Raw genomic sequence first — 11,887 nt, forward strand, 5'->3', positions numbered from 1 at the left:
TATATATATATATATATACACACACATGGAATGGCTAAGTATTGCAAATATATTTGTAAAGTCATTGGCAAAAAAAGGAATATATGTAAAAGGTTTTAAATAATAAATAAGGAAAGAGAAACAAAATTGCTATTAATTAAGTGAATGAAGTGTAAGTCAATTAGCATTTAATGCTATTTTTTTAACCATTAGATCAATTACAAATCTACGGTTTATAAATGGTGTAACTCTTGTCAAGTTACACTAGGTGTAACTTAAACCCATCTATATATATATATATATATATTTTTTTTTTAAAGAAATGATGGAATCATGCATAAATAGAAGATTTGGAACTACAAGTATTTTGATTTACAGTTAGGAAATTACCTTTTCTTCGTCAAAAACGAAATTACCACACAGTTTGTCAATGGAGTATGGTTGAAATTTTGTTGATGTTTCTGCTGTATTTTGAAAACGTTAATAGGAATTTTTTGTAATCAATACAGTTTTTTTTATTTTTATTTTATTTTATTTTCTTTATTTTTAAGGTATGAGAATGGGTCAATATTTAACACCTGTTTTGGATCCAGGCAGCCCAATGCAAGTATCAATAATTCAATATCCTTTTGGCTTTCCTTCCTAGCCTACACACACAGATATACATACATATATATATATATATATATATCTATATATATTATAGCATAGTGAAATTCATCATCTGAAAATACTTGCTAACCCATTTATGGATATGTAGGCTTGCCTTGGGGATTTGACTCTACCATGGGATCTTAGGCAAGTATGTATACGAGAGTATGTTCTTGATGGATGGAAATAGAGCAGTAAGGGAAGCAGGAAACTTCTATGGCATAAAATGTTACACTTTGGGTTATGCCAATGTTGAAAAAACAGGAGACAAGCTGAATCAGATTGAACAGGGAATAGGAAAGACATCGATTGATTTCTTACAAAAACCAGAGAAAATGTTTCCTAGAGCAGTAGAGCATGTGAAGCAGTAAGGTCAAAGGAAAATGAAAACAAGATAGCTCAAATTTGCATTCGGTCTAAGCTTTTATCTTATCTTATTTTAGCAAATATACACATGAGAAATTTCTGAACTGTCTCAATTTGGGGTTTGACAAAGAAAATGCAATACAATTTGACATATGATCACATTAACTGGCCATTGAAGAGGCTAACATCAATTTTCAGCTCTAATCCTAAGAAATATATAAGCTTAAATTGCTTGAGCAATAAACATAAACTCTGTACAAAAGTGTTAAGGTAATGCTTCAAAATCCAATAAAACTCCTTTTAATCTCTAGCAACTTGGATAAGGATTCTCTCATGGTAAAACGTTCTTTTGATGAATGAGCAGCACAAGACAATCCAACTCTCACCATTGCAGCCACACACTCCTCACCTCTGAAAGCACTGTTGTTGCTGCTGCTGCTGCTGCCCTCTCCACTAATAGAATAACTAGCACTGCTGCTTCGAGTTAAAGATTCAATATCCTTGAAAAGCCTTGGATCAGTAATATCCAAGATTTTACTCTGGTGCACTTCAGATACGAACTTGTTTAGGCTTAAACCTTCCTGGAACATCCTATCTGTGGGCTTCTTTACAATGATCATCTCAAGCAGCAGTATTCCAAAACTATAGACATCCCCACTAGTTGAAGCCTTTACACCCAAGCCATACTCTACAAAAGAATTCAGGATATTAGGATCAAGAAATTATGAAAGCCTAAAGAAAAAATGTAGGAAACACAATGTTAAATTTTCCATTGTCTTCCTTTCTAATACATTCTTTGGGGTCAAATGTAGCAAGAGAGGTAGAGTAAAAACATGGTCAGAACTTGAAACCAGTTGGCTGATACTATGATAAACTATAATTTGTCCTAAAAGCTTAATCTATTAGGAAATGGTGAATTCAATCATCAATTCCTTTCAAGTTCCATACAATAAGATTTACATACCTGGAGCAATGTAACCAATTGAACCTTTTAGTCCAATTGTGCTACTCTCATTCCGCAATGAATCATGAGAGAGAAACCTTGCTAACCCAAAATCTCCAACATGAGCAGTCATATCTTCATCCAAAAGCACATTTCCGGGTTTCAAATCACAATGTACTACTGGTGGATCACAGTCATGATGTAGGTAATCTAAGGCAGTAGCGACATCAATGGCAATATTCAGTCTCTGGGTTAAAGCCAGAGTTGAGCCACACTCAACATCATCTGGATACAACCACTTATCCAAGTTACCATTAGACATGAATTCCATAATCAAACCCTTGAATGCAGCTCCTGTATGATCAATGCTAGAGCAAGAAGTGAACACCTTAACAAGGTTCCGATGCCGGATGTTTCTTAGAGCTTCACATTCTGCATCAAAACTCTTGGAAGCTTTGCTTTGTGTCAAGTCTAGAACCTTCACTGCAACTGTGGTCTGGGTTCCATTCTCACCAGTACTTAAAACAGCTCTATAAACAGACCCAAACGCTCCCTTCCCTAACAAATTTTCTGTGGCAAACCCATTTGTACCAAGCTGGATTTCTGAGTAAGATAGCCTGGGGGGTAAACCCTTGACTACAATTGAAGTTCCATTGTTTCTTATCTTGCTCTTCTTTTTAGTGACTAGTGCCCACACTAAACACAACGCACAGACAAGCACAATGATAGCAGAAATTGGAATAGTGACTTTGAGTACTAAATGAGAATTTGACACCTTTTTTGTGACACAAGTAGTGACTCTTCGCTTTTCTGCAGCATCATGGTCAAATGCACAGAGCCTGGAGTTTCCCTGGAGAGAATCCCAGCTGATGTTTGCAAAGACACCATTTGTTGGTACTTCTCCTTCGAAGCTGTTGAAAGACAAATTTAACATCTGCAAAACTTGAAGGTTCTGCAACTCTCTGGGGATTAGGCCTGAAAGATTGTTGGAAGAAAGATCCAAGCTCTCCAGTGCTGCTAGATTTTCCAGTGACTTCGGTATTGAGCCAGTTATCTCGTTTCTAGCAATGTTGAGACTGCGCAAACTTGAGTATCTCTGGGTTATTGGTGGAATATTTCCGGACAACTGGTTTCCAGAAACATCCATGAATTCAAGCTGTCTCAAATTGCCAAATTTGTCAGGTAGAGAACTGATCAAAGAGTTATTTGCCAATTGCAAAAAGTTCAAATCAGGAAGCTCAAAAATTTGGTTTGGAATGCTCCCATTGAGCCCAGTCTGTGCTAGATAAAGTATCTTTAATTGCTGGCAAGTTGCTAAACTCATAGGAATTCTACCAGATAACTGGTTGTTTCCCATATTGAGCAGATATAGTTGTGTAAGATTGCTAAATATATCTGGAATTTCTCCGGAGAAGAGGTTTTCATGTACCATAAGTCTTTGTAGTTTCTGAAGCTTTCCAATGGACTTCGGTATTTGGCCCTTGAATGAGTTTTGTTGAATTGATAAGGCTACAAGGTTTTGGTACCTCTCAAATCCTTGAGGGAAGCTACCGGTCAACAAATTATCATCAATACAAAATTCTTGGAGTTTGACTGAGAGATTTGCAGCAGAACTGGGAAGTTCACCAGATAATTGGTTGGCATTGAGAAAGATATCTTCTAACTGGGTACAGTTAGTGAGGGAATCAAACACTTGAAAATTCAGCTCTGTTGTAGAAGATAATTTGTTTGAGCCAAGGAATAATTTTACAAGATTTTTCAAGTTACCAAGTAAAGGAATAGGCCCTGTGAAATTATTTGAAGAGAGATCAAGGAATTCAATACGTGAAGCATTGGATAAAGAAGTTGGTATTGGTCCTTCCAGACCATTGCGCCCCAAGTAGAGTTCCCTTATGTTGGGAAGGGTAAGACCTATATTGGAGGGCAGCTTTCCAACAAGCCTGTTTTGTGTAAGGGATAAGTACTCTAATGAGGATATGTTGAAAATCAAAAAGGGTATCTCACCACTTAATTGATTCTCCGAGATTTGAAGCACGACAAGATTATGTAGACGACCCAACTCATTTGGAATTTTACCAGATATGTTGGTTCTTGCTATGCTGAGATTGGTGATAGTGGAGAGATTGCCAAAAGTAGAGGGGATTGCACCAGTAAGATTGTTCATGGACACATCAAGGATTTTCAGTCTAGGAAGTTGGCCTAGTTCACCAGGAAGGAGACCGGTAAGTTTGTTGTTCTCAAAACTCATCTGTTCAAGCATAAGACAATCAGATAGACTAACAGGAATGGTGCCACTGATGTTGTTTGTTGCGAGAATTATACGCTGAAGGCTAGTAAGACGGGAAAGCTCAGAAGGAATTTGGCCAAAAAAAGAGTTGTTATAAAGGTTTAGAGTCTTAAGTGAAGTGAGATTGGAGAGCTGAGGAGGAATATTGCCAAAGAGCGCAAGATTTGTAAGGCTTAGTGATTGGACTCGTGTTCCATTGCTGGTGCAGTTCACACCAAACCAAGTACAATGAGATGAACTAATGTTCCATCCAGAGAGAGCATTCTGAGGATCAGAAACTAAGGATTTGAAAGCTAGAAGGGCTTCTCTGTCAGTGCTGGAGTCAACGCCTCCCACCATTTTCATGCTATAACTTGCAATGATTTGAAAGAGGGAAAGAAGAAGCAATAAGAAACGGAAATGCTTCATAGTTTAATGTATGAAAGAACAATGTGTTCCCTCTCAGAATATAGGGACTAAAAATGTAGAAAATAATATTTGTGCACAAATGGAAGGCAATGTCTGTTCAACCATTGGTAAGCGCAGTCCCTTTATATATTTTTCATAAAAAGCAGAAGCAAGTAGACATAACTTTGTTATGATTATTGATATTTTTCTCCCTAACAAAAATTGAATTTTCAATCTGCAGCTCACATTTGACTTTGGATTTTGGAAAGGGTTATTAGGACTAGTCATAACTCACGAGTCATTATATATTAGATGGATATCATTTGTTACACATAAGTAAACGGTAAACAATAAACATTGCATTTGAGTCAAGGTCGGTGTTTATTAGTGTCGGAGTCTATGCAACTTTGGAAGTTACCGTTAGAATATTCTTTTTCAAGTGGGCTTGAAAGTAACGCGTATAAGCCTCATCCAATGGAGTCCATGCTCACAAAAAGAAAAAAAATAATTAGCATGTGATTGATTGTACTTTGAACTTCCAAACGTAGTCACATTAGGAGTATAATATCTTGTTAGGAGTTTAATATCTTGACAGTTTATCTCGGTTTTTAACACCGATAAAAATTAAATCAATGTGAGAGTCTAGTGGTCAAGTACATTAGGTGAGATGTATTAGTACTGTGGCCGTTGGCGGAACCATCTAGAACACAATGGAAAGCTCTTAGGATTCCAAAGAGTAATAGTTTAATAGCTTATCATGATTTTTAGATGAATACCATTTAGTAGGAAAGAGGTCATAACTTAGAATAAAGCATACCGCATTAGCATTAGGACTTTTGAATTTTCATATATTTGAAGGGAAATTTTGACATCAGCATACTTTTCATTAATAAGGTTATAGGATTAATCATTATTATTCTTAAAAATAAAATACCATTAACTAGTCAACAACGTTCGTCGCTGTCCCTTGTTTTTAAGAGTTGAAAAAAGTAAATAAATAAAATAGGTGACGGTCAAGGCTTTGAAGCTTTTGACATTAAAATGTCTTATGTCTCTACGCGGTGCAACTTCTTGTCCCTGCTTTGACCCGGTGAGTAACAAAGTATAGATGGCGCCATGGCGGTCAAATGCTGCCGCTGGTAATGTTGAATTAATTAAATAAACTTCCTTTATTGTGGTTATATGTTGTTATATAATTCTTTTATGATAAAAGTTAATTAATGGGCATTTGTTTAAAATTTATTTTTAGAAATTTTTATAAGAAAAGAAAGAAAAAAACTGATTTTTTTTTTTTTTTCAGTTTTTATATGTTCAATGAAAGTGGTATCAAAACTTTAAAATTTTTTATTCTTTGAGATGCTTTTCCAAACAATTTTATTGTGTGACAAGTTTGCAAACTAATTGGTTAAGTATCATCTCGAGTGTATAAAACTCAATTTTATTAATGGAAATCGAGTCTCTAAGACCTAAGTTTTAGGAGATAGCAAAATCTGATGTGGAAAAAATCACACATGGAACTTAAGTCCTTTCCTTATAGAAACAGACCTAGTACTGCAAAGTATAAGCATAGGGTTGGAGAAGGACTTGGAAAGACCAAAGTTGTGGCTTCAACAGACGTGAAGAAGATGAAGGAAGAGACTACCTTGGGCTTTCATTGGATCAAGGGCAAGTATCACAAGACCACCCAAAAGAATAAACAGTCCTCCTATGTATTTATTTATTTAAGGAAGACTCAAGTTACACTTGGGATTTTTTCCACATCAAGTTTTGCCATTTTCTAGAACTCAAGCCTTAGAGACTCAATTTCTATCCGTGATATTGAGTCTTAGAGACTTGAGATGCTACTTAACTAATTAGCTTGCAAACTTGTCACATAACGATGCCATAGAGGAAAAAAAAAATCGCAAAACTTTCCTAAAATAGTATAATAATAGATGTTCTAAGGGTACACACTAACCGGACTTGTCTTTTATATACTTGCCAATACTTTGTAGGTCAAGTGGCATCCAAATCTTTATATAATTGTAAACAAGTCAAACTAAGTTTAATAGTAAAAGTTCAAGCTTACTCATTTTATTTAATTTTGAGTACAAGTCAATTTCGAGCTTATCACCAAAAAAGATTATGTGTTCAAGTTTAGTTCTTTTTTTTTTTGGTTGAACATGCTCGGGTTTGTTCACATTCAACAAGTGCATGTGTGTGTATATATGTATATTTTGTTATGGAATATATTGAGATATTTCATGATTGTAGTTTGCGTAGTGTTGATGTTCTGTGTGAACCTTGTTTCTATTACTTGTAAGTTCTGTTACTTGTAAGTTTTGTATATAGGCATAAACTACAATTGTATAGCTGTAGGATAGAATACATGGTCATAAACGACTGCCGTTTATAGTCTACAAATAGGTCAGTTAGTTACAAGAATATTACACGTGTACATCAGTTAGTTAGTTAGTTATTTTTCTGTTTCTCCCTTTCTTGCCTCTGTTCTCACTATATAAAGAACAGAGTGAACTAAGCTTAATATACGGAATTCATTTCATACAATTCAGTGATTGATCAATTCCTTTCTCTCTCAATCTGTTTACACTCCTCCATTGATGAACTTTCGGAGCTAGTGTAAAATCAACATGGTATCAGAGCAAGAACTAGTTCAGAGATCATCTCATTCTGGTATTCTCTGATTTTTCTAGTTCAATTGTGTTTTCTTCTTGATTTTAATGCTTTTCCAGATCAACTAGAAATTTGTCTCATTGTTTCTGTTGATTCTTGCATTAAAATCATCATCACATAGGTCTTTATTTCACTAATCTGTTGAAATCTTGATCTTCATTCTTCGGCTCACAATTGAAATTGAAATCTTCAAGTTTTAGGGTTTCAATTTTCCTTTCTTCGAATTTAGAGTCTCTTCATTCTTATCTCATTCACAGAATCCATTTCCTGCTTCTGGAAAGATTCTGTAGAGAATCAATTCTTGATTTTTCCTTGATTTTCATAATCAGTTCTTGATTAGGAAATTTGAGTCTTCATCTTTTCCCTTTGATAATCTGCATATAGTATGACTGAGAGTACAGCTAGTGCTACTGCTCCCACTACACAGCCTTGGGAAAGCACATCTAGTCCTTATTTCCTCTCCAATGGAGATAATCCAGGTGTTTCTTTGGTGGTTCAACTTCTCACTGAAGAGAACTATAACACCTGGAGTAGGGCTATTCTCATCTCTTTAGATGCCAAAACGAAATTGGGTTTTGTTGATGGTTCTATCCCTAAACCCCAATCTGATCACCCGTATTACACAGCCTGGTGTAAATGTAACAGCACTGTGCTAGCCTGGTTGTTTAATTCAGTTTCTAAGGAGTTGCAATCAAGCATTGTTTACTTCAAGACTGCCAGGGATGTATGGCTTGATTTACAATACAGGTTTGGGCAAGGAAATGGACCTACAGTTTTTGACTTAAGGAAAGAAATTAGTTCTTTAACACAGGAAGACTTGACCATCAATGCTTACTACACAAAATTCAAGGGACTTTGGGATGAATTTTCGGATTATAGGACATGTACATGTGGTCATCAAGTTGAGGATTGTACTATGTCTTTTCTGATGGGGTTGAATGAGACATATGCTGCTGTCAGAGGCCAAATTCTTCTTTTGGAGCCTTTACCTCCTCTTAGCAAAGTATTCTCTCTTTTACTTCAAGATGAGAAGCAGAGAAAGGTGGGTGCTGGGAAGAAAGTCTTGGTTGATGGCTCATCAGCTTTAGCAGCCTTTGGATCGAAACCTGGGAACTTCAAGAACTTTGTTAAGTACAAGAGTGGCAGACCTCAGTGTACTCATTGTGGAGCAATGGGACATGTAGTTGATAAATGTTATAAGCTACATGGATACCCTCCTGGGTATAAGTTCAAGAACAAAGGGAGTCAACCTGGTCAGTCCTTTGCAAATAATGTAACTACTGCTGAAGATCATACTAGTGAACATGTTGCACTCACCAAGGTTCAATATCAGCAACTGATTGGGCTATTGAACTCCCAATGTCATTTTGGCACTCAAGCACCACCAGAAATGTGTTTGGACAATGCTCACCAAGCTGCAACTATCATTACTCAGCCTTCTCAAACTTCTTTGGATTCCCAAGCCCAAAACATTTCAGGTATTTGTTTTTCTCCTTCACTTGAACATTCAGTTTTTTCCTCTGGTGTCAACACTTCTCACATCAGTCCATCTGACTGGATTCTTGACAGTGGTGCAACAGACCACATGGTACATTCCATCCATTTCTTCACTTCTATCACTTCCTCTGTTCAGATTTCAGTTAAACTTCCTAATGGTGACATGGTTAAAGTCACTCACATTGGAACTGTCAAAGTCTCTGCCATTTTAACTTTAGAACATGTTCTTTGCATTCCAAATTTTACTTTCAATCTTATCTCTATCAGCAAGCTAACCCAAAATCCTTCTTGCTGCTGTCTTTTTCTTTCTCATTATTGTTTTCTACAGGACTTATTGCATTGGAAGATGATTGGGCTGGGTAAGAGACATGGAGGTCTATACATTTTGCAGTGCACTGATTCCTTCACATTACCTGTTTCTGTTTCAGAGGTTCTATCCAATCTGTCTTCTTTCCTTTGTAATAAAAGAGTCAATCAATGTAATCTTGATTCTTCTCATGTTGTTAATACTTCAAATAATGTTGTTAGATTGTGGCATTATAGATTGGGTCACCCATCTTCACAAAGATTAGCCTTGTTGAAACACTTTGTACCTGATCTGATTCTTGCAATAATAACAATCTTTTGACTGTTTTGTTTGCCCACTAGCTAAACAACACAAATTACCTTTTCCTAAATCCACAAGTGTTTCTTCCTCTTGTTTTGACTTGGTTCATGCTGATATTTGGGGCCCTTATTCCACTCCATCATTAAATGGCTCAAGATACTTTCTTACTTTGGTTGATGATCATAGTAGGTGTACTTGGGTTTATTTAATGAAACTTAAATCTGATGCTTCTTCACTGATTCAAACATTTTTCCAAATGATTCTTAATCAATTTAAGGTGTCCATTAAAGTGCTTAGGACTGACAATGGTCCTGAGTTTGCTGTTTCTTCTTTTATGCATCTAATGGCATTCTACATCAGCTTTCTTGTGTTGAAACCCCACAACAAAATGCTGTTGTTGAACGAAAACATCAGCATTTGTTGAATGTTGCTAGAGCCTTAAGATTTCATGCAAACTTACCTTTGAAATTCTGGGGGGATTGTGTTCTTACAGCCACATACCTTATCAATAGACTTCCTAGCCCTCTTCTAGGTAATCTTACTCCTTATCAGAAACTTTTAGGACATTCTCCATCATATCAGCACCTTAGGTCCTTTGGTTGTCTTTGTTATGCCTCTACCTTAACTAGGAATAGGTCCAAGTTTGATCCTAGGGCAAAGGCATGCATACTCCTTGGATATCCTTTTGGTACCAAGGGTTATAAATTGTATGATCTGTCCACCAAAGTTGTTTTCATCTCTAGAGATGTTACCTTCAAAGAATCAATCTTTCCTTTTAAACATTGGCTGCCTAAACCTATCCCTCCCCACTCCAACATTTCTCACAATATATTTCCACCTCAAGCTTCAATTCCAGAAACCACATCTTCTATTTCTGCTGAATTTTCACTTCCTTTCAACCATATTGATACTGCTGTACCTCCTGATGAATTCCCAGACCTTGTCCACCATGATTTAGCCTCTTCTTCATCTACTCTTTCTGTTCCACTTGACATTCCTGCTCTACCTGTTCCCTCAATTGATTTACCTGTTATTAGGAGGTCCAATAGGTCTCATAAACCTCCCTCATATCTCCATGATTATCACTATCACTTAGCTTCCACCACCACTCTTAATCATCACTGCAATTTGGTCTCAGCTCCACTCATACCTTCTCATGATTCCACTGCCAGTCCAGGTATTCTCTATCCCCTTTCTTCTACTCTTTCTTATTCTAAGTTGTCCATTGCCCACAAAGCTTTCTCTGTTGCATTGTCCATTACAAAAGAACCTACTTCTTATGCTGAAGCCTTCCCTGATCCATTATGGCAAGCTGCCATGAAAGCTGAGATTGATGCTCTTCAGGCAAATAATACTTGGGTCTTGACCAAGCTGCCTCCTGGTAAAGTCCCAATTGGGTGCAAGTGGGTCTATAAAATCAAACTTAAGGCTGATGGGTCTGTAGAGAGGTATAAGGCTAGACTTGTTGCTAAGGGTTTTACTTAAACCGAGGGGATTGATTACTATGAGACTTTCTCTCCTGTGGTGAAGTTTGTGACAGTTAGAACACTCTTAGCTATGGCTGCTGTCTTTGGTTGGCACTTGTCTCAACTTGATGTCAATAATGCTTTTTTGCATGGAGAGTTACATGAGGAAGTGTACATGGTTCCTCCTCCTGGTTTTGGCAGCAAGGGGGAGGTGTGCAAACTCACTAAATCACTCTATGGTTTGAAGCAGGCAAGTAGACAGTGGTTTGCCAAGCTTTCATCCACTCTTCTTGATCATGGTTTTCTCCAATCAAAGTCAGACTATTCTGTCTTCACTAAAGTCAGCAAGTGTTCCATTCTCATCTTGTTAGTTTATGTGGATGACATCCTAATAGCAAGTAATGATGTGGAGGCAGTTAACTCTTTCAAGGTTTTTCTAGATACCAAGTTTAAACTCAAAGATCTTGGTACCTTGAAATATTTCTTGGGTCTTGAAGTTGCAAGAACTGAAAAAGGAATCAATCTATGTCAGAGAAAGTTCATTTTAGAGTTACTTTCTGATGCTGGTATGCTAGCAAGCAAACCTGCTAATGTGCCCATGGATCAATCAGCTAAGTACAGGAGCTCAATGGGGGAAGATGTTCCTGATCCATCCTTGTACAGAAGACTTATTGGCAAGCTGCTATATCTAACTCTAACTAGGCCTGATATTTGCTACTCAGTGCATAAGTTGAGTCAGTTCATGAATTCTCCTAAAACTCCTCACCTCCAAGCAGCTTATAAGGTCCTTAAGTATCTTAAGAAGACACCAGGACAAGGTTTGTTCTTATCAGCAAGTTCTGAAATGAAATTAAAGGCCTACTGTGATGCTGACTGGGCGGCTTGTCCAGATACCAGAAGGTCAGTTTCAGGCTTCTGTGTGTTTCTTGGTGACTCTCTTATATCCTGGAAGTGCAAGAAACAACAAGTGGTGTCTAGATCATCTGCTGAATCAGAGTATCGAGCAATGGCCACTGTCACAAGTGAGGTTG

At 36.9% G+C, this 11,887-nt stretch overlaps 2 protein-coding genes across 2 annotated transcripts; one reads left to right on the top strand and one right to left on the bottom strand.

The window, feature by feature from the left end:
* Positions 1 to 1,034: 1,034 nt before the first annotated feature.
* Positions 1,035 to 4,702, bottom strand: LOC112015940 (probable LRR receptor-like serine/threonine-protein kinase At3g47570). The gene is made up of 2 exons (XM_065763490.1): positions 1,961 to 4,702; positions 1,035 to 1,684 (listed from the first exon to the last, which is right to left on the bottom strand). Exons 1-2 carry the CDS (start codon positions 4,632 to 4,634, stop codon positions 1,275 to 1,277), a joined length of 3,084 nt encoding a protein of 1,027 aa, XP_065619562.1. The 5' UTR covers positions 4,635 to 4,702; the 3' UTR covers positions 1,035 to 1,274.
* A 2,969-nt stretch (positions 4,703 to 7,671) lies between these two features.
* On the top strand, positions 7,672 to 9,380 carry LOC136063302 (uncharacterized). The gene is made up of 3 exons (XM_065763486.1): positions 7,672 to 9,006; positions 9,112 to 9,213; positions 9,327 to 9,380. Exons 1-3 carry the CDS (start codon positions 7,672 to 7,674, stop codon positions 9,378 to 9,380), a joined length of 1,491 nt encoding a protein of 496 aa, XP_065619558.1.
* The last annotated feature ends 2,507 nt before the right edge of the window (positions 9,381 to 11,887 follow it).

This window comes from Quercus suber, unplaced genomic scaffold (assembly GCF_002906115.3).
Source record: "Quercus suber isolate HL8 unplaced genomic scaffold, Cork oak 2.0 scaffold_509, whole genome shotgun sequence".
NCBI classification, from domain to species: domain Eukaryota; kingdom Viridiplantae; phylum Streptophyta; class Magnoliopsida; order Fagales; family Fagaceae; genus Quercus; species Quercus suber.